This window comes from Phallusia mammillata, chromosome 7 (assembly GCF_965637545.1).
Source record: "Phallusia mammillata chromosome 7, kaPhaMamm4.hap1.1, whole genome shotgun sequence".
Classification (NCBI taxonomy): domain Eukaryota; kingdom Metazoa; phylum Chordata; class Ascidiacea; order Phlebobranchia; family Ascidiidae; genus Phallusia; species Phallusia mammillata.
In genome coordinates, this window is record NC_137258.1 from 24,438,142 (window position 1) to 24,461,047 (window position 22,906).

Below are 22,906 nucleotides of genomic sequence, written 5' to 3' on the forward strand. Positions count from 1 at the left end.
TAAATTTAAACCTAAAACACAGATTGGAAAGATGTTTGCATCAAACTATTGTACAGGGAACCTTATCCCAAAACTTTATTTAATGCCAAGCATATATTACAATAAATTTTAGCATTGGGTTAAGAAGGTTTTGCAGAAATTACAACAGCTACCATTTTCAAGATAAGCCACAATTCACTAAAACTTTAACAAATATAAAAACGCAGAATCACAGTTGCAAATATCTTGACAACCACCTACAATGTTCCACACAAACTCGTACTCAGAACTGAACTTGCAACAAAAATAAATAATACAAGCTGCACAACTCCAATGAACAGGGTTTTTACTGCTTTCAATGTGGTTGGAAAAAACTATACTATCGTTGAGAACATCATAAGAAATTTTCCAATAACAAAACATTTGACTTTATGTAAATACATTGTTAACATGCATAAATAAACAATCTTGTGACCAAACCAAATTTAAGTCTTGCTGAAGTTTAGATTTTTTATGTAAAACTAAGTGTGTAAAATCTGTTCCAAAGTTGTTAGTTCCAGTGGGTTTAAATGTGTAGCAAAATGAGCGTTATGAACTTCAGTGTTTGCAAACTGTTTCAGAAATGTTGTTAGGTAATCTTTTAAGTTAATCTGGTTGAGCGGATCGTTTTGCGCATCTTCGTCTGTTTCACTGTACCCATCTTCATCATTATCATCGAGTCCATTGCCGATGACAGAATTCTCTTCCAGGAGCTGAGACAGAGTTTGTCTTCCATCTTCCGGATCAACTTCCCCATCCTCATCATCATCTTCCCATTCAAAAAAATTCTGCTCCTTGGTTGAAGCTTCCAGCTGATTTGTAAGTTCGTTAACAAGCAGCTTGTAGACTTTCACCAACAGCGGAATTATGGTCCATCGTTCAGGTTCTTTTGCAGTTCTTGAGCGTGTACGAATTCCTTCCTTAAATATCCGGTCCCCTTTGACATTTATTTCATTGAGACGGGAATCATTTTTGGAAACTCCATGTTCCAGCAAGTGACATAGCGCCACGACGCTAACTTTCTTGTCATAGCTTCCATAAAACATACTTTGTTTTTCGCACCATTCATCCATTACAAATTTCATCGCTGACTTTCCCCCTGGTCCTGGCACAGTGGATAAAAATGCAATAACTGACTCCAAATTTGAGTTGATGAGATGCGCAAACACCATTAACAAGGATTGGGCAACAGTTAATGTTAATGATTGCTGAAGCTTGCTCAAAACAGACCTCAGAACCATATCCACATCTTCGTGGGTCAGTCGGTTGCCAGACTTTGAAATAAACACAGAAACCAGTCGGCCTGCGAATGAAGCGCTGTATTCCGTGAGCTTGGGATCTAGCAGCATAGAAATAAGTTGCATGACATAGTAGGGTCCAGAATTGCCTTCTTCATCATTCCATGCGTAAAGTTGATCGATATCAACTCCTACATATGACCGCGTACATTCTCCAGCACTTTGCAAAACGGCATTGTCATCGCTATTTACTGCAGCTTTGATCATGCTCGGAAAAGCAACAGAGAAAAATGATGGTGGCAAAGGTTGCTTTAACTTTCTCACTACGTTGCACAAAACATCCATGGCAATCGACAAAAGGCCTGAAGGGATTTTCGAACTGGGGGAATTGAATATGCTGATAATGGTTGGCAGTAGTTTGGCTTCAAGCAAAGCACTACAAGTTCCGTGAGAGGCAAGTTCGGTAAGGACGTCAGTTGCCAATGATGACACCAAAGGGTCACTCGAGTACTTGAGAATTACAGCAATCGCGAGTGAAATCAGTTGATCCTGATACTTTGCAGTTACTGCGCTGTTCACAGAAATAATCACCAACAAACTTTCCAGCAGCAAAGCCAACACTTCAACAGTGGCTTGTCCAACAAACAACAGTAAGCCGTCAATTAAAGGTCCCACAAATGGTGTAAGCGTGTCGTTGCCTGGCAAATGGTCGCAGTATGCAAACACAGCACGGACTGATGAGATACGAATCACAGGCGACTGATCGGGCTGTAGACCGTGAACAGTGGCACCTAAAAAGTTTTGCAAAGTCTCTTGAGGCATCAGACTTGCAAACCTGCTGGCTAACCAAAGAGATCGGCCCGAGAGAAAAGAAGAATCTGACTTCAGATCTTCAGAAACAATTGAATTTAAAAAAGAACTGAAATCAAATTGAATCACAGATTTTTCAAGGCTCTCAAGTATAAGATTCCGTACTGAACCAAGCGCAAGAAATGATGCTTCATGTATTTTCCACCAATGAGGATCACCATTGTTTCTTTGTGTGTTTGCTTCCTTCAGATGTCGGTCCATCACAGAGAGAAGAGCGACTGCACTTTCATTTTTAAACTCCTTACAGCAAGCCATGAACAAGTCCTGGGCAGAGATGCGGACACTGAATGAAAACGTCTCTTCGTCCTCATCTTCCACAAACTGATCGGGATTTTCAAGCCAACATCTGACCTGATCCTCAGTCATTTGCATGTACGTGATTAAATGATAAATCAGTTCCGGCAAAGACTTTTTCACAATTTTTCTCGATTTGTGTGAATCCAACAAACTCTCCACAAAATCAAATATCGAGTAGACAAGGTTTCCGAAGCTCAGAGCTTCACCATCAGAGTCAAACACAGTTTCTGTGTCCTCCTCTGAACAATTGACTTCTCTGCTTACATAATATTGCGCTCCCTGGACAAGTTGTTGCCAAACGGCAGCTAACACCGGTGATACCATGCTGCCCATTTTCCTAGGCACATCTCGAATCATACTGATTAAAGTTTTGAGCACTTCCTTTTTCAAACCACAGTCTGAAGCTGGACCATTAGGGACTTGAAGAGATTCAGCAAAAGCTTGAGTGAATTCGGATACGAACTGGTCAGGAAGTAGTGCGTTTGTCATGGCAGGGTTGTCCGCTGAATGTATCAAACTGGTGCAAGTGTTGAAAATTTCAACTGCTCTTGACCTCGTGCGAATGCTGTAAGTATCGCTTTGAAGAAAAATCTTCAGCAATTCAGGCAGAACAACTGGAGCTACGTGTGGCATTTGTGTATCTGTCAGCTCTCTGCTAAACTCAGTTAACACTCTCATTGCTCCATGAACATGACTGGGTGATCCACTTGTCAGTGCTTGCATCAGTTGGGGAAATAAGTCAGGCCATTCTTCAGGCCAATCCCAATGAGCAATGGCCGATATTGCGTAAGCAATGCTTGATCTAATCTTACTGCTGTTGTCCTTTAAGCCCAAAGGCAACATTTGCCTGATAGCAACTTTTGCTGGATAAGTTGCCTCCGGGGGACTAAACTTATCAGCTAGTTTGTTCCAGTGGCATTCAACATATTGTTTTAATACAAGAGACGCAAGCTGACGAATTGGCAATCCTCGATTTTCGTCAACAGTCAGTTCAGCCAGGATCACAGCAAAATCATCGAGAACTTCGAGGAGTTTTATTTGTTGCTCTCCAGCAGTCCTTGTGTTCTGATCATGAGACATAATTGCGTTGAGTACTTCCAACAGATTATTTCGTAGTTTATTTTCATCATCTTCAAACGCCTGTGCTGACATTTTGTTTAAGCAGAAACAAAGTGCTGTAAAAGTGCACACAAATAACATTATATAGTTACTTTAACAAAAGCCCTTATTCTACATAATTGCGTTACGGTATAATTTTATTACAAGCTATATTTTTTCAGTGACAAATTATTTTCTAACTCGATTGTGAAAAATATGGAAAACCCGCGAAATCACATCGTGTGCAGCCAAGCATGGCACATGTTTTTTTAGAAAGGGTGCAATCTAGTTAAAAAACTAGATTCTGGAATATTATTTGGAAAAGAAACAGACAATTACAAAACATTTGTGACACACACAAAATATTAATAAGCACTACTGTTTATTACAAAAAAAAAACAGTTTTTTAAGTCAAGATTAAAACACGTTTGTTTGCTAGAGTGAGGGCTTCACGCTTTTTTCTCGCGCGCGTGGGCATTTAAACGTTCTTTAATCGTTCGACACTTTTATCGCGTTGTAATCAATCGCGTAGAGAAGATGCCTAATCGAGAATTAAAAACAATGGGTTTAGCGTCGCTTACCACATATCGTTGTGAAACTGATACTTTTCATTTGTTACTGGTTGGGTTGAGATGAGAATATTTATTTGAAGATGCTCTATATGAGGCACAGTGCATTTAACATTTAAAGAACTGGTGCTAAAGTGTAGAAAAGTTAGTGGATCTTATGTCACTTGTAAGTTGTTGTCAGTTCCATTTACTGTCAAGTACAATTTTTCTGGTATTTAATCCATATGGTTATGAGGTTTGTAAACATTTGGCAATTAACTCTGTTTGAAAAGTTGGTTTAAAAGTAGTGTTGGTTTAACCAGTTTGAAAGCGAAACAGTTTAGGTTGAAAACAGTCAGCAGCTTGCAGAAGGGTTTCTGCTGCAGGCTTAAACGGCTTTGCAAAATGTTTCTTGTATAAACGTCGTACAAGCGTGGTTAGACAGATTCCTTTGTGTTTATTAGGCTAGTTTACTAACAGAGAATTGTGCTATTATGGTTCCTATAATTAATGTGGTTTGTTGTATTTTGTTTGACGTGAAGAAAGTTAAAGAAAGCTGCAATAATAGGACGTACAGATTAAAAAAGACACAAGATGTATGCAAATATATTGGGTTGTTTTTTCGTTAAGGCACAAGAATACCAATTTGGCAGATTTCAAGTTTTTAACGATAGGCTACTGCCAGATATCTTGTATGTGTAGTGCATGCACGTTCCTAACACAGTTGTTGTTATCTTTTTTGAAATATACTTTTTAAGTTCCTTACTATCAATGTTCTCCTGTGTGAAACAGTGAAAGTTGTTGTTGTATTACACAGGTGTAGAGACATCTGTTGCAAGTTCTGGAACTATTGTTACTTGTGACGTCAACAAAGGTTTACGATATGTCTGGGCTTGTGTGGTTCGGAAGTGGGAGGGGATCAACTTTCGCGATGTTATTAATATTCCATTGTCTTCACACAGGTAGGAAAGGTTTCAACAAGCTGTATATAGGTTCAAGACCAGGCTCTCTCTGTTCCTAGGACGCTTTCTGCTGTTTTAATAGCCTGGACATGAAATCAATCCCAACATTTCTTACATGATCCAGGCGCTGAAAATGATTTTCGACCGAGCTTTGCGCAGTCATGTGTAACTAAGTTTCTTGTGTATTAAGCACAACAAGGGTAACCAAACTTTTTAACAAAGTTGGACCGAAACTAGTTTCGAAAATGCATTCAAAACAGTAACAGACACCGAACTAACTTTAAACCATCTTGTGTTACAAAATTTTTGACCGAAACTCGTTAAAACTCATTGCTGGTTGACTGCATCAGTGAGATGCAAAACTTGCCCGAAACTTGTTTAAATCGTTTTTGTGTAACTAGAGTTAAAAATCTTGTTTTCAGGTTCTTCGTCGACGGAGCGAGTTTGCGCAACAAGAGATGGAAGATACGAGAAACTCTTCAGTGTGTTTGAGAACGAACCAAACGGAACGTAAGTCGACAAGTGGAAGAGATTTCATAAAAACAACAAGTAGTTGGACCGAAATGTTATTTTATGGTTAAAAATCAAGGAAGCCTCAAGGTCACCCAAAAGTTCGTTTTAGGGCTTTCTGGGGTGGGGTGGGATGAATGGTGCCACTTAGTGTCAACTGAAAGCGGGTTTCTAAGCGAGGTTCGTGCAATCAAACGTAGAGACTTTTTACCGAAAGACACAGGACCTGTAGAATCAGAGACCATCCAAATATGTACCACAACGTTTGGTGTGGTACAAAGAATGCATCTTCAAAATTATCGCATATATAACCATGTGCGAGTAATTAGGATGTAACTGTAACCACAATACAGTGTTTCGTAATTAATATAGTTTACAGGCCATCGTATAAATACGAGGGAAATGATGTTTGCTTAATACGCAACTAATATCCGGATTTAAAATGTAATTGAATGGATTAATAGGATTTATATTCACATCGTATCAACTAACAATTAACCACAATGACTGGATTCCATATTGTTCATTCAGTGAATTGTGACGTCTAAATTGGGATAGTCGAGTAATACAAGATTTTTATTCTGTCTTGTGTTTTTTTTAAAAAAAGCTCTAATGTAGAGTTTACTGGGTTTTATAGCCTGCTTTGTACACGAATTTGCTGTATTAGAAGCAAAACAATACAACGAACATGAACCTCGCGCGGCTGATGACGCGAATCTTCCTATACTTTATGCGTCAAGCCCACTTATTCCGTACTTAATAGCTCTTGCTGTTGGCCAAAGTTCTTTGTATGAGATTTAAACACGGAAGTATAGATTTTATGACACTTATATTGAAGTGAGGGATTTTTTAATTGCCTCGTAATGACACTTCACGCACATTGATATGTTCCATAGCAGAATACCATAGAGATAGAGTTTTATAGATTCGATAATTAAACTGAAATGCAGTCGTGTCTCTGCTTGTCACATTGCTCTGCTGTAACAACCCTCTGTTAAATAATTTTTCTCGCATAAAAATTGTACAAAATTATTGTTCCATGTGAAGTTGTTTTTTTCGCACGGAATTTGTTTAAGTAAGCAGTGTAATCACATCATAGTTTGAACGTCTACTTGCTTATCTTATTTTTAAGTAATAACTTCTCATAGTATTGTTGCTTGTCGTTTTCATGTCTTAAAAAATGGGAATAACGACATGGGTAAAATATAAACACTTTTGTTTATAGTTTCTCGATTAATTTCAAGACAATTTAATGTTTAAATTTATAACATTTTTTTCGTTCAGTTTCATCGGAACTTTGGATGTTATTGGCAACGCGACTGGAGATGATCGCAGCATATCTCTACGTATCGTCCCATCAGAGGAGCGTTGTGGTCCGTTAGATTGCGAGAATTGGGTGAACTTTGACCCAGAAACGCAGGAGTTGACCTTGAATGTCGGCGAAGGTCAAACGCTGGACAAAGACGTAAGTTTATCAACATGTCTACCCAGTGATTGGATTCAGCCGGTTCGCACCGGTTCTATAGAACCATCTTACACAATTTTATGAGATCAGCGAACCGCTTAGCATTACTGGTTACTATCAATGGACTTTTTGTAACAGAACCGGCTGAAAAATATGACTTTTGTGATAGAACCGGCTGAAAAATATGAATTGTGATAGAACCGACCGACAAAATATTTAATCCCTCCACTGTGTCTACTGTATTTAAGCTTACATTTATTCATCTAATTTCGTCGACAGGGGGCGTTAGGAGTGGACACCATAGAAATCACTGTGACCTGCACTCCTCTTTCGAACAAGTGGCACACGGTCAATGTGTTGGTGACGATTAAAGTGGAAGATGTAAATGACAACAGTCCACATTTCATCAGCGAACCTTATTATGTTGAAGTAAACGAGGTAAGCAAATGGACAATTTCGTCTTTTGTGTGTCACACAACCCTGTTCGGTGCGACAAGAACGATTGCGTTGGGTATGTGTCATTACCCTGATAAAAAGCGTCGAATCAAAATGTCGTTTGCATGTGATTGTCAGGAGTGCAAAATGTGATTTATTTTTAACTTTTATCTTGAAATATATGAAGCAATAGTTAAAGCAGTCCATCAAAAAAAAACTGTTGTTACAGAAAGATAAAACACAGACGTTTTGCACTCAATTATTGACTTGTTGTCATCATAACTAAAGTAATCACGACAATAGAACATTTCAAAGCGAGTAACAAGATAATACCGTTTGTTTATAATTATGTCAATTCGTTCTTAGTGACCCTATTTTTCAAGTCTGTGTCATGTAAAGCTCGGTTAATATTTTGTATTCTTTAGTTAACTCCGGTTGGAAGTGAATTGCTGCAAGTTTCTGCATCAGATGATGATAAATCTGCTCATCTCTCGTTTGCACTGCAGCATGATAGCGAGGTAAAATCTATAAAATTAATTAATTTTCTATAAAATCGGTATTTTATCTATCTGGTGATGGTCATACCTCAACAAACTGTTCCAACTAGACGGGATAAACTTGGAAACACTGTTATTAGCAAAGGGTAAAATATTAAATGACCATAGTAAGTACATGCGCATGCATATCACGACACCCTGAACCAGCGGTTTCCAAACGTTTCTAAAAAATTTGCCTGGTGGGCCCATTGCAGTTATTCTGATATTTCGCCGCCCTATAAACATCAAGGAATGCTACAGAAAAAATGTGAAAACCTCACCAATGAAAGAAAAAGCAGATTCGCTAACTAAAGACTAATATAAAGCAAGCTATACCCGAGAAAGCTTTATTATCGAATTACAATCAGGGCTGTACATTGCGGACCCTCTAAAACTGATGTGCGGGCCCCATTTGGTCCGCGGACCCCAGTTTGGGAACCGCTTAACTCGTGACTAAGTTTTATGCTTCGAACAAACGTTTATATTCGCAGGGTTGGTGGAAATACTTCTCGATCCCGCGAGCAACTGATGGGAAGATTATGCTGATGAAGAAGTTGGACTTTGAGAGCTTCAACTCCTCCACTGTGATTGTTCTGGAGGTTGATGTTGTGGACAGAGGAAGATACGGGGAGCGGGAGGTTGTGAAGAGGAGCACCACCACTGTTACGGTGAGATCGACTCGGATTTATTGTTGTTCACATGGTTGTTAGTCAGGTCGGTTTAGGGGTGAAGTTTGAATTAAACCTTTTTGAATCGGGCCTGGCTTTGGAGACGGCATGAGAGCGTTTCGAAACATGTGCGCACATTTCGACCTGCACATTTTGGCGCACATTGTGCAAATTTTTGCCGTAAGCCCTTTTGTGGCTTTGTACTCGGCTATTTTGATTTTTAAAGGTCTAAACTTTCGGGCTCTATTTTAACAAAATTTCGAGCTTAGGCCGAGTTTCGGGCTTGTATTTCAGTGTTTATTCCCTGATTTCGGATCCGCTCTTAACGTTTTTGTATGCATTGACTGTCATTGTGGAAAATGCTTATGGCTAGCAGTAAAGTTTTTTGTGTATATCAGTGACAGTGTGCCAAGCTGGCTGACATTATCCTTAAAAAAGTTGAACAAACGCCGAAAAATAGTATGACCGAACCTGCAGCAGCAAGTTCAGGAAATCAAACTTATTCGTTTTTCTGTTGTTTCAGATCAAAGTGTTGGATGGCGACGATCATCCACCGGTGTTTGAACCCTGTATCAAAACATCAGGAGTCTGCGTTAACCCCACATATGAAGGATTTGTACAACAAGGAACCATGGTATGTGTTATTGATGGAGGTCTTAGTAATTGAAACACTGCGGGGAACGGTTATAAATGTTAGGTTTGAGTCAAATGAAACCCCACTAAATAGAAGCATAAGAATTTTTGTCTGAGGAATTTTGTTCTTTCTTATCATGTATATAATTATTTTTGGTCATGAACCTTGTACTCTATATTTAGAAACTTTATGTAATTTTCACTGCACCGCACCGCACCAGTTTTCAATGCAAATGAGCGTCAAAAAACAGTAAACTGTGTCTAATAGTTGAATTAGTCTTTTTAAATCTACCGAATTTTAAGGCACCTGAAGGTGTTGAGGCCCACTGCTTACATTTTTGGAAATAATAGATGGTTTTCTTGTCCGATGTTAAAATGTGTAGTACTTACAACTGTCCACAAAGATTGCGCAGTGTTTGTTCTGTTTAATGCTTTTGGTTGTTGTAAATAGTGTATAGGTGGGCCCTTATACCTACATGTACCTTGCATAAGTAGATGCGTTTCTGGTTTAAACCAAAACGTTACAGGGTCACTTGGGATGTGTTTTTAAGTCTAACAAACCAACAACTTATGATTTCACAGAACGCGAAAGCAATCCAACTTCGACCAGCGATGCTCCGGGCGTTTGACCCTGACCGAGAAGTTAATCAAAACATAATTTACACTTTGGCGACCGGCTTCCCGCCTTCATACAAGACCTACTTTACCCTGGTGCCATCTAGTGGGGAAATATATCAACTGGCCCCCTTACCACCACAAAGTGTCGCCACAGAGTACACGTTGTACGTTAGGGTAAGTGAAAAGCAGCAGTTTAATCCACTACTGATGAATGCGGTTTTGACGGTTTAATTAATATGCTAAAATGTTTCTAACTTCTAACTTAGTTCTATTATTAATTGAATACAACCAGTGGGGGGAATCAATTTTTTTGTCAGTCGGTTCTATCACAAAAGTAATATTTTTCAGCCGGTTTTGTCACAACAAGTCCATTGACAGTAACCAGTAATGCTAACCGATTCGCTGACCTCATAAAATTCCGTGAGACGGTTCTATAGGACCGGTGCGGACCGGCTGAATCCCACCACTGAATACAACCAATTTTATGTTGTTGATTTAAAAAATATGCCACATTTTTTGCAATTTGGAGCAAATACTTCCTAACAGTTTTACGTACCAATATAGCCTTGCTTCACCGGACTTGACTTTATATCTTCAACAGCGCACACAGTTTAATTTGTTTGTGTTGGTTCAGGCGAGCCAAGCGGACAACCCAGATATGCAAAGCACAGTTATTGTGAAGTTGAAGGCTGTAAAATCTCTAATTGACCGATTTCCTCCGATCATATTGAACGGTAAAAGTGTGGATTGGTGAGTTTTGTGCGCAGATGACAACTTGCTGATGTTAGATAAAACAATTTTTTTGAAACATGTACAAACATTTTACTAATGTTATTGCCTTAGATTTTTCATTGTTAACCGTCGATTTTTAACAGGTTTAATTTTTTTAACATTTTAATCTCTACTTTCACTTCAATTAAACTCGTAAAGTTATATTCAGTTCGGCAAAACCTTTTGAGAAAATAAAATATTTTAGCCACTTGAATCATAAACTTACATTACAATAGAAAACATTTCTTTTTTCGCATGTCAAACCGCCAAAAATTACCGACTGTTGCTTGCAAAAAGCTTTTTTAAAACTACAAAAACACGAATATTTTTATTTCTCGGATTGTCATGGAAACCAGTTTAAATCCATTACAATCTTGACTTCATGTTTTCAGTGAATTGGATCCGGATTATTCCGATCCTGCCGTTTTTGTCCGGAATATGGATTCGACTCCGCTTCAGCTACAAGCACGTGACCAGGACTATCCACGTGACTCGCAGCCGCAGTTTAGTTTTTATATCGATTTAGAGGATGCCGAAGTTGGGAAGATTTTTGAAATTACTCATTACGGGTTTTTGATGGCGGACACAGAAAACTTAAAAAAAGCAAATATAAACAAGATAGCTGTAAAGGTAAGTTTCCTGCAGTTGTAGCTTAAGTATAAGGTTAGTTAGTGGATTAGCTGGAAAAAAGGTGTGCAATAATAAGAAATAAAATCTGCTATTAAATCAAACAACAGCTTAGGATTTGTTAAAGCACGTGGCCAACAGATGGCAAGCTGCAGACAGTGCACACTGTTTCGACATATAAAGCCTTATCAGCTATGCTTTTACGTTGATACTGTGACACTGAGCCGACATCACTTTGTTTCCCAAGCAGTTGCTTGGCCATTGTGAGCCAGATTCCTCTGTGGTGTATGCCCAGTTGTGGCATCGCACAGAATATGTGAGGCATGGCATTTTTTACCCTGTTACTCCCAACAAACTGGAGTGCTGTTAGATGGCTACATTAGCCAATCCGGTCGATCACCAGCTGCACTGATTCTCATCAGGTCGAAACAGTGTGCACTGTCTGCAGCTTAACTTAGCTGTTAGTCCTTAAACTGATTTGCATTTATTTGGCGCTAGGTGGGAGTAGAGAACACTGATGCCGTCGCAGAGGAAAATAAATTTGGGGAATCGATTACTTTGATCATCAACATGAGATCACCATTGAAAATATCAGGTAGTTGTGATTTTTGTAATTTGTGTACAAAATTATCCCATGCGTTCGGTTTAACGAGCTGTCAGTGCTAGCCCCACATACAACCATAAAGCCCTGGTCGGGATTTGTTGAAACTAAAGAAGTTAAAAACTACAAATATCTGCATGTCGCAAAGTGTTTTTATCATATGTTAAACTCGTCGACAGCCATTGGCGTGGGCGAAATATTTACGTTTTCTATTGTGTTACGATCTGCTGCCCTCTGTCGGCTGAATACGAAAATCATTCGCTGTTGATTCGACCGAGTCATGCTGTTTGCGTGCGGTTTTCAATAACACACGGAAATTTCCACTTATTTGATGTTGTTTATACAAAGAGCTGGTTGTGGAATTACTGTCACTTTTCTAGGGCTTGATTTTAAGCGATGCTCAATAAAGGGTTTTTCCTTTGGAACACTTGGAATTGTAATATTGTTTAAATAAGAACCAAAAAATAACATTTAATAACATTTTGTATTATTTTCTTGATGTTTGGATTTAAATTACTTATTTGTCTAGCAAGCGTGGTGCGGTTGTAGTTTCCATGTGGTATTTGTTGCATGTTTTCACTCACTTGAAAAAAAAACAGCAAGATACATCATGTATACTTCATACGCACACCAACATTTATCGCATGCCATCGAATGCTTCGTATTCATCACCAACACAGTGAGGCGATAGCAACAACAGTTTGTGTTTATCCCATCAACTGACACCAGCTTCCGGCTCATGTTTCTGGGCGTTAACCGGAAGTGTTATTTCCGGCAACAAACTAACTTACATTTACACTCAGTGCTCTGTAGAGAAGAAATATGCTGGCGCGAGGCATTCCATGTGGAGATGGGCCGTCATTTGTGTTAATATTAAAAATCCAAAATGTCAAACTCGGCAAGCAACAATATTTTCAGCTTAAAAGCATCAACATGACATTAATGCGTTATAGATGTCAGTTGGTAGAGCGCGAGTCCCGGAAAGACTCCTGTTGTGGGTTCGAATCCCACCGCTGACTAGATTTTTCTAGTCTGTGCCTTGTGTGGGAATGCTTGGGAGGCCGACTGATCTGGTATGATGCCTTTAATGGGCCTGGTGTACTAAGATCTATAAATGAGTGTGCCGTGATCGCTGGTCAGCATGGAAACTTCATGGCTTATCCCAGTTGTGAATTTATGTTCATCTTGGCTACGTTATCTTTGCTGATTTCGATTTTAAACGTTGGCTGTCAGGGGCTCGTTTGAATTTTATGGGCCCTGGTCTGGCGCGGCTGTACACACCTTTGACGTGGCACAAAAACAACCCTGCTCAACTGCTAACTTATATATTGAAAACGTATATGTACGTGCTACAATATAGCATTGTATAAAATGGTTACAACATATACTGTTTAAACAATCAAATACATGTTGATCACAATATATATGAGTACTAATCAAATGTTTTTGAAATGAGTGTTTTGTAACATAATAAACAACACGATTTACCAAATAATAATTTGAGCATTTTGAAAATTGTCGAATTATGTAAACGAACGACTTTTTTCTCTGCCCGATCACTGAAAGTGGTAACATGTCACCAGCGTAACATCATACCTTTGAGGCTTCCCTGATTTCTCAGTTCATGTAGCTCTGCCGGTAATTTCTCCTCAATCTTTACGATGTCATCCATCTTGAGTCCATACCACTTGTCCATCCAGCAAAATTCTTGACGATGAAAATTCACAAACAACCGTTGTTGTATTTCCATAATCCTGCGTTCCATTGTTTCTTGTAGACCCCACCACTTGAACTCACAAGTTACCAATTTGTAAGCACACATATAAGCCGGCTTATCCTGAGGGTTCCCTGAGCTTTCGGCCTGTTCCTTCTTTGCTCTCAACTCCTCAATCCAGTTTTTCGACAGAGGTCCTCTTTGAGCTTTTTCCGATTTCACAAGCAGTGGATCAAATTCTGCTTTGTAGTCAGAACTCCGAACAGCAGTATTTGCAATGTCAATTTTAACCACCTCTGTAGCTTTCCACTCATCTTCAGGAAGATTATGAACATTTTCTGAATCTCCTAAATCAGGTAAATACCGTGACTTGATCACCAATCCAAAGTTTTTATTCATGTAAGAGTTACTGACTTCTGTTATGCAAGTGGGAAACGTGTTTCTGGATACCTCGTGAATTTCTGTATCTCCCGAGATTGATAAACGGACCATCTTCCGTGGTAATCTCGATTCAAAGTGGAATATTTTTCTGGTGTATTGACCGCCTTCACCACGTTTCTCATTCGTAATAATCTCAACTCCTTCATAACCACCTGTTACATTCCTGCTTTCCTCAGCCACTGACCAACGATGGGCGACGTGATATTCTTCAACCGTAATAGGGAGAACAATTCTAAATTCCTTTGTTATCATTGTTAGCGGTTAATCAGTTCAAACAATATCTGCAAAAATCACGGATTTTGTTACTTAAACAATGCACGGTTTTTAATATTCTTAGTCCAAAAAATGCAAGTTCCTATTTGAGTGGTAAACATCACACAGTTGTATGGTACTAAGTTGCATCCTTTCTGTTTCTGATGATGACAAAAAAATGTCGAAACGTTGTGATTTTTACACTCAAAATCAAATACCGGCTTGTATTTTTTTGCTCAATGTTTTTTGTATAAAACGAGTTGTTTTTGTTGGTTTAACTTATTCTCTAATCGGGTGTTTAATTCTACCATCCAGCTACAAGACCCAAGTTGCCCTCCGACAAGTTTTTTTTAATTTACATTTTTTGGTCTGATTTTCTTTCATAAAGTCACAACAATTTTGGCCCTTTAGAAACTTCGGGCTAATCATACCACATCAAGACTTATTGTGATCGCATTTTTTGGCAAATATAAAATACGATTCCATGTAAAAACGCTTAATTATTCTGAAAGCAAATCAGGAAATAACTCTTTCAACATACGGTGTAGCTGCAGCGCATCTACCATCCCTCCACCAAGTGTAGCCTCAACTTTGTCGCGCTTTTTAACGTCTGAACTTTGGGCAGATACTTCCGGTTTGGTGAATATTTAAGGGCAATTCTGCTGCTACGATCTCAAATCAACTCAAATTCAGCTCCTTTTCTTTGTTATTTCACAGTTTTATTTGGTAAACCGAGGAAATATCGCAAATTCTCTCCTAAAGGTTGATACGATGCCTCCCCGCCACAATGTTCCATTTCAATTTAAAGTTTGCGTTCTCTGGTAAAAATATGATTTGATTTGATTAATTGATTGAATGCATAACGGCAGCCAGCATGTTGGAACACAAAACAACAACATTTCCTGCCTCGGGGAAACGCGTAATATTTTCAAAGCAAGCTGGTTTCGTGTTCGTGCCTCAATGTTGAGTCGGCTTTATGTGTGAGCTCACAATAGTGTTCCAGTATCTTGGAACACCACTAAACACGGATCTGTAATGACCCAAATACACTTAAAAGCGGCATGCTTTATTGTTCAAACGTTTCGGCAAATGGTCATGTCATCATCAGTGATATGAAGACCACATCAGTTACACCTGTTTATATACACTTGAGTCACATAACAAATTGAAGCAAGTCGCTTTTTATGTCTCTTTTGGGCCGTTATTTTCCTCAATGCATGTTCCAATAACATTGGTGAATATTACTAGCAACTTTTACATGTTTTAGGGTTTTCTTCATCCACGAGGTCAGGAAACTGCACTTTACCGCCACCAGCGATGCCCGAATCCCAGTTTGTTGCCGCTTTCGGTATTTTCTGTGGTTTGTTCATCATTTGTGTCGCCATTATTATTTGGCTTGTGGTGAAAATGAGAAAATACAAAGCGATGGCTTCACGCGGATCACAACCTTACGCGGTGAGGAGTATGTTTGTCAGCTTGTGTATTATAAACTGTTAACTTTGTTCCCCCAATAAATTTATTTATTTGGTTTATGTATGCATGACTGATTTAAAATTCTTGATTTCAACTATTGTAGGAATATATATTCCAGTCAGTGGTGGGGTTCAGCGCACCGGTTCTATAGAACCGTCTTACGAAATTTTATGAGATCAGCGAACCGGTTAGCATTGCTGGTAACTGTCAATGAAAATATGAGTTTTGTAACAGGCTGACAAAAAGTTGAATACCACCACGGGTTTTATGCAACTTCAGCACAGGCAATTTCGTTCTTTTTTAGGTCCCTTTAATGTGCATTGTTACAAAGATGTTGATGTGAATTTACAATGCATGTTCAGTCTCCAACCTAAATGATTCTTTTACATTACAAATTGTGAATTGCAACCCTTTATTCAGATGAACCAGTCGTTCGGGCAGAAATACGACGCGTTTTCTTTCGCGAACAATGGTTATCGCGGTGACGCTGATTCTTTTACGAGCTCTGGACGAACAGCTGTGAGCAGTAAAAAAGTCTTGTCCGAGTCTATAGAGCGGATTGGTCACATGATCAAAGCCCCGACGGTCGATGACGATGTCCCTCACATTGCGCCACTAGAGGCGATGAAGAGTGGGTTGACGATTTTTCTTTAAATGCTTTTATTTATTTGTTACTTAACCACTGAGCTTGTTTGAAGACTAGATTTAGGCGCTAACTTGAATTCGCAATAAAGTCCACCAAAAAATTTGAAGTAATTGTACTTTACAACACTTTTGAAAACACGAATCAATTCCCAAGTTTGATGTATGTTAAACGCAAAATTGTGTGCAAGCCCGAAATTGTTGCCTGAACCCAAGATAAAAAAGGAATTAGGCCGAATTCTGGCCAAATTGCTGCATGCATGAGTCCGAGTTTGAAGTCAGGGCCGAAACAATTTCGTTTCCTTTTAACTTATGGTCGCAAAGCCCGGCTGACTTACATCTCTGACCAACGACCAAACGTTTTTTTTTCGCAGAGGCCAAGAAACACAAAACAGTGGAAGACGTAGCCAGCATCGTACCCTACCGTATCAACACAACGGTTCATGCGCAAAAGTGGAAGAATGACGTCATGGAAGTATGATTTCGATTAAATGTGTATAACGCTTACTTGTTTTTAATGGTATTTGTCAATCATAGACACACAACACACATATAAGGGTCATGGGTTCGAACCTCACCACAGATAGTAGTATTTTTTCTATCTTTGCTTGGCTTTTAAAATATTATCAATAGCGCACCCGATATAAACCGAATGATTGGACATTACTTGCTCTGCTTGTATCATGGGAGGAATGCTTGAGATACCAGCTTGATTTGGTATTACTCCTTCAATAGGCTTGGCGTACTATTGTTTGCATACAAGTATGTCGTGATCGTTGGTCTGCATAAGTTTCGTATTTAACTTTTTCTTGCTTCGTAATTTAATGCGCTTTGTTTATTAGCGCCTACAAATAAACAAACATGCGCAAACCGGCTTTATTCGTCTTCTGAAGGCTTGGCGTACTATGATTTCTTTAGTGTGTCGTATTCACTGATCTGTATGAATTGTCGCTGATCTCAGTTATGATTTTATGTTTATCTTAGCTGTATTATAGACATTGATTTCGTTATACTTCTACCAGCACTCGCTTGAGTTTCACCAGATTCGTGTTGAGAATTGGTTGAGTGAGGAAAAGGCCAAGAAATGCGGTGTTGGAGAGGTCAACTTGGGGTCACCGCGTCCATGCTTCGTCAAAATACTCACAGGTAAAAGTTAGAAAGCTATACAATGAATTTTACACTAAGTTATAATTCATTAATAAAACTTGTTTAAGTTATCTTCCATAGTTCATTGAGTCGTATAATATACTATTATTACTTTGTTACAAATCTTGTGCATCATGACTTTTCAGTCTGTTACTCCCAACAAACTGAAGATGGCTATGCTAGCCAATACGGCCTCTTGTTGCCAGCTGCACTGGTGAGCTTACTTCCAGTGTAAGCTACGGCAATTACGGCAATAAGCCAAATACGGCAATTATGATGCGTAATGCTTCGTTCTCGGTTTAGGGCAATTCCCTGACAAGGAAGCCACATCGGATGACGTCAGCGCTATGAATCAAGTTCTCCATTACACAGCTTGTAAACATCAGAATATCGTCAAGTTTTACGGTTCATGCGTCAAAGGAGGTGAGAGAAGAAATAATAATGTGTTTCACATAAGTGTTGTGTAAATATGAAAATAGTAATCAATTTGTATTGATTAATCTGCGGCCTCATTTAACGAGTTTTGTCTTTGAAGTGTCGAAGGAAATATTGTAAATTAACTTGCCTCTGAAAAATATTGTTCAACCCTTATTTGATCAACAAAAATATTGATTTACAGTAACAATAAGTGACCACATATTGCAATCAACGGGATTGCGGAACTGTTAGGCCTAACTTAGGTTAACTGGCGCTAGGATTCAGTGACCTACTCTTTGTCCGAGTTGGACCGGTAAAGGAAGTCTTTTTTGGTCGAAGAAAGGTCCACATCTATGGGAATTGTTGCATACTGTTTTATATTATCATTTTATCAGATTTATCTGGATATAACTTTAAATAAAATAGCCAAATGTTTGGTCACATAGGCTAAAACTGAACTGTTTGTTTTCACTTGTTTTAAGATAGCTTGTCTGATAACCTTGTTTAAACGATCACCAAGTACTGACTACCGCTCGGCTAAGCTCAGCACTTACAACGTTTATCTCATCCCTGACCTTCACCTTTTTACATTTCGCAGACTCTCTCTACATCGTCCACGAGTTCATTTCATCACGTGACCTCCGCAACGTTCTCATCAGCAGCCGGATGTTGGATCACTCAGCTGTCATATCGAGTCTGTCAGGAGCTCAGCTTCTCAACTTTGTTATTGGTGAGTTGTTTTTCACGTTGTGTTTTGCTAGAAAAACGTATTTAAGCCCTGGATAAGTTCATGTCGTGGGTTCGAATCCCACCACAGCCTAGATTTTTCTATATTGTGCCATGCCATGTAGGAATGCTCTTGAGACACGTTTGGTTCGGTATAGTATCTTCTAATAGACCCTTTAAGTTTAGGGGTTACTGGATCACATTAAATGACTGAAAAGTTTAAGCCGGTGCTATGCAATGTTTTTACTTCATAGTCACTTACATTATTTTTTTGATTAAATATTTTTGTCAACAACCATGATCTGACATATTGTGTGACGTATGGTTGTTGACCCCCAATTTAAAAATTACCCACAGGAGAAAGCCATTGCACGGCTTGACAAACTCTGGTATAGCTGAACCAATTTTTTGTGTTGCAACATGCAAGGAATTTCTTTCCTGAGCTTTATTTTAGAAAGTTTACTATTCAATGTTCAAACTGGCGCCAGGTTTGGAAATTTTAAATGTTTCGTTTGTTTCAAGGAATTGCTGACGGACTCTTCTATCTCCATGACAACGGAGTACTCCACGCCGCTCTGTGTGCGAGTAACATCAGAGTTAACGACTCGCTCACCGCCAAACTATCCGAGTGCTGCGCAGAAACCTCACAACGATTCAAACTGGTATGATTTCCATGTTGTATTTATAGTGAAGGGCTTATTTTTCAAATTAAAAACCAATTTTGATGGTTTAAGATTTAGTTAGCGCAAATGTATTTCGCTTTTCGAACAAGGAATTTATCAGCTACACTTTTGTAATTTTTATTTACGCTAACGAACTATTGCGACACAAACTTATAACCAAGCATGCCCAAAGATCAATTGAAACTTTAATTTCTCTTTTGGTTTCAGACAAGCAAGCGCTGGATGGCGCCAGAGATCGCAGACGAGCAGCCTTACACTGAAAAATCTGACGTGTGAGTTTACGCCATCAATTCATTACTAATTCAGTGACAATCATCGTTGGTTTATACGTTGTGGGTTCGAATCCCACCGAGCCAAAATATTTTTGCCTTTGCCTCACCACAAGGAAATGCTTGATTCAGCACAACGACTATTGCTAGACTGGTGTATACTTCAACACAACAATAAGAAATTGTTTTCCCAGTATAAATTATTACTTGTAGCATGCTCACGGAGTCAAGATGTTTGATAACTTTGGTTTCAGGAGGCGTTATAAAAAAACTATGTTGAACTTTATATCATATGAACTGTAAGAGATACTGTTAATGAAACATGTACTCATTTATTATACCAACTCAATACTTTAATAACCCTTTTTTTGCTGATATCAGCGCTTTTTCTGTTAAACAATGCAACCACCATCTATTTCTGTTCTGTCGCAGTTGGTCGTTCGGAGTCACGGTTTGGGAAATACTGTCACTTGGGGGAACCCCCTATGACGACATCTCTGATCAGCTGGTCCCAGGTCACGTGCAGAGGCAGATCAGCACTGGAGGTTCGATTCTGCCCGTCACCAGGTGATACTCATTTCAATAAGTAATACTCCTAATTAGAACTTAAAGCTGGAATCACCCAGTCTGTTGCTTGGTGGATGAAAACTAGCCTTATAGCAATAGATTTAAGTTCAGAAAAACATTTAGTCGTTCATCCTTTAGTTTCAAAGATTTTTTTTCAGCATCGTCGGTATATAGACGCTTTTTCAACATCGTCAGTATATTTTACCCAAGTATGTAGTTTCGACGCCAAGGGTTCTGCCTCTGCTATTGGTACCCAACCTTTTCTCCACATGTGCCCAACTTAATCATTTCCAAACTCCTTTTTACATGCCATGAAACAATTACAATTTTGAGTGAAAAATACTTCAATCAAATTGCTTCTTTGTTAGAAACCGCCCATTTTCTCATTGTTTATTTGTTGATGATGTTAAAATGAGTGTTTTGCTTAATGCCATTTTTGGTTAGTTTGTCATTATCTGCGTACCACTGTAGTGTACTGTTAATCAAAACGCTTTGAAATTAAATCTTGGCTTTCGTTTTGTACTCACGGTGTCTGTTGTCTTACTTATTGTTTGACATGATTTATTGACAAGCTGCAGACAGTGCACACTGTTTCGACCTATAATGTCCCATCAGTGCAGCTGTGACGAGAGATCGGCCGGATTGGCTAGTGTAGCCATCCAACAGCACTCCAGTTTTTGGGAGTAACAGGGTAAAACCCCGTGCCTCCCCTATTCTGTGCGATGCCACAGCTGGGCATAAACCACAGAGGAAACTGGCTCACAATGGCCATGCAACTGCTAGGGGACCAAAGTGAAGTCGGCTCAGTGTCACAGCAGGTCGAGACAGTGTGCACTGTCTGCATCTTATCATTTATTGGCTCCATGCTTTTACATTTATTGACAATGTATAAAACTTTGCCACTTTTCAATGCGACAGAAACACAACCAAGCGATTTTGGATGCTTCTTCAACGATGCTGGGCGGGAAATCCCCTAGATAGACCCAACTTGAATGACGCCAAAAGCTTGCTTCTCAAAATGAAAGCAAACTCGGTGCGTTGCGATTTTGACACCCCGTGTGTAAGACCGTTGGTAATGATTTGCCATTTTGATACATCTGATAGAGTATTACTATGGTTTTTCATATGAAGTGAAAATTGTTTTGTTACTATGACATCACAATTCTTTTATTATTATTTTAGAACGCGATTACTGTTGCCAAAGCGCCGGGATACCATTTCTTTCCTGCATCGAGCGTTCAATGCTGAATCGAACTTGATCTCAACCTGGTAGTTGGGTCATGGGTTCGAATCCCGCGACGAGCGATAAGTGCCACGATTTAGCACCTTGCCTTGACTTTGTTTGGTTTCACTTTGTTTGGTTTGAATCACATCGCCACAAGTTTTAGTTCAGATTCACACTATGCGTGTTGAGCATCCACCTGACGAGTTGTTTTTCCTCAAAAGTATGTGTATTGTGACGTAACAAAATGCGTAAAATTTGAAAAAAGTTTTCATGACGTCATCACTAAATAACCAAAAACATAATTTTCTAAATTTGTTTAAAACTTTTTTTGTGCTTCATGTTATCTGAAGTCATAAGGTAAAAATACCGTTAGGATAAAGTCATCTACACACTTAGCAACACTATTGCATGTTATTAGCATGATTTTTCACCATTGCTTTGCTTGGGTTTGCACACAAAGCCTGAACATTTGAAACTTCGTTCAGCATGTTGACCGTTGTGCACAAATTGTTTTTTGCGTTAACTTTTCTGTACTTTACTCATAGACAAGGTGAAATGTTTCTCCATATAGAAGTGCTCCTAGTTTCAAATGTGTCGTTTATTGAAACAGTTTTCGTAGTTTCGCCATTTTACTAAAGCTTAAGCCAATGATTCTTATTTTAAGTTCGATAAAAATCTCTGAAATTCTCAAAAACCAAAAGAATGGAAAAAAAATTGGGTAAAATGAAATTAGTTGGAGGAGTTTAAACGAAGCTTAAAGAAAATTTGGCAAAGGTTTGTTGAGTTGGTCAGTGTTAAGAAGACAAACTTCAAACGTACAAACTTCAAATCAGCTTTACATCGTGAAGTAACCAGTCCAATTACCGGTATTTCCTCGCACAAAAGGTCGATCTTCTCCGCGTGCCGTCGTGCGTCGGTGCAACGTGTTCTAATGCCCTCCAGCTATGAGACGACTCGGTGAGAGTGTTGTTCAAATCAGCACCTTTCACGACACATTTCCAGTGAGTCCAGTTCAACAGGTTTTCAACTTTGAAACGAGGACAGATTGGGATTTGCAATGGGAAGTTCAACTTAATGGTTGCAAAGTGCATCAGCTTAAAACGCTTAAGATTAGGAAGGTGATTATTGAGGTTTATTGCAGACCAAAAAATAAATAGGGAATTTATTTAGAGTCACTGAATAATGACGGGCGACGGCAAAGTTCAAGAACGGTTGAAATTTAAACCAACTTATAATTTTTTTTATCAAAATCATATTCGAATTAGCTTGTTAAGTGCCAAAGTGCTTGTATATTGCAGCGAACAGATTACAAACCGTCAAAATGTATGTAGCCTAACTTCCCTGGCAATGTTGCTTTTAATCAGTGCTGGATTAAGGGTCTGCTGGCCTGTAGGCACATTTTATAAGTGACCCGAAAATCAGGGTTGCCAACTAAAAAAATAGAATTATCAGTGTT

General features: G+C 38.9%; 2 protein-coding genes and 1 pseudogene across 2 annotated transcripts; 1 reads left to right on the forward strand and 2 right to left on the reverse strand.

The window, feature by feature from the left end:
* Positions 1-11: 11 nt before the first annotated feature.
* On the reverse strand, positions 12-3,618 carry LOC145237234 (importin-9-like). The gene has a single exon (XM_080100028.1). It carries the CDS (start codon positions 3,573-3,575, stop codon positions 501-503), a length of 3,075 nt encoding a protein of 1,024 aa, XP_079956154.1. The 5' UTR covers positions 3,576-3,618; the 3' UTR covers positions 12-500.
* Positions 3,619-4,891: 1,273 nt separating this feature from the next.
* On the forward strand, positions 4,892-22,895 carry LOC145237741 (uncharacterized). Its single transcript, XM_080100714.1, has 22 exons — positions 4,892-5,031; positions 5,454-5,541; positions 6,826-7,006; positions 7,286-7,444; positions 7,867-7,959; positions 8,469-8,645; positions 9,169-9,279; positions 9,861-10,070; positions 10,531-10,646; positions 11,060-11,297; positions 11,793-11,889; positions 15,570-15,757; positions 16,196-16,406; positions 16,792-16,892; positions 17,440-17,563; positions 17,867-17,986; positions 18,579-18,710; positions 19,229-19,368; positions 19,597-19,661; positions 20,091-20,225; positions 21,144-21,258; positions 21,408-22,895. Exons 1-22 carry the CDS (start codon positions 4,953-4,955, stop codon positions 21,471-21,473), a joined length of 2,946 nt encoding a protein of 981 aa, XP_079956840.1. The 5' UTR covers positions 4,892-4,952; the 3' UTR covers positions 21,474-22,895.
* On the reverse strand, positions 13,239-15,076 carry LOC145237743 (phosphatidylinositol transfer protein alpha isoform pseudogene; annotated as a pseudogene).
* Positions 22,896-22,906: the final 11 nt, after the last annotated feature.

Coding starts and splice junctions, on each gene's coding strand:
- LOC145237234 (XM_080100028.1), bottom strand. CDS start 3,575: ATGTCAGCACAGGCGTTTGAAGATGATGAAAATAAACTACGAAATAAT.
- LOC145237741 (XM_080100714.1), top strand. CDS start 4,953: ATGTCTGGGCTTGTGTGGTTCGGAAGTGGGAGGGGATCAACTTTCGCG. Junction 10,071..10,530: donor AGTACACGTTGTACGTTAGG/GTAAGTGAAAAG, acceptor GTGTTGGTTCAG/GCGAGCCAAGCGGACAACCC. Junction 16,407..16,791: donor GCCACTAGAGGCGATGAAGA/GTGGGTTGACGA, acceptor TTTTTTTCGCAG/AGGCCAAGAAACACAAAACA.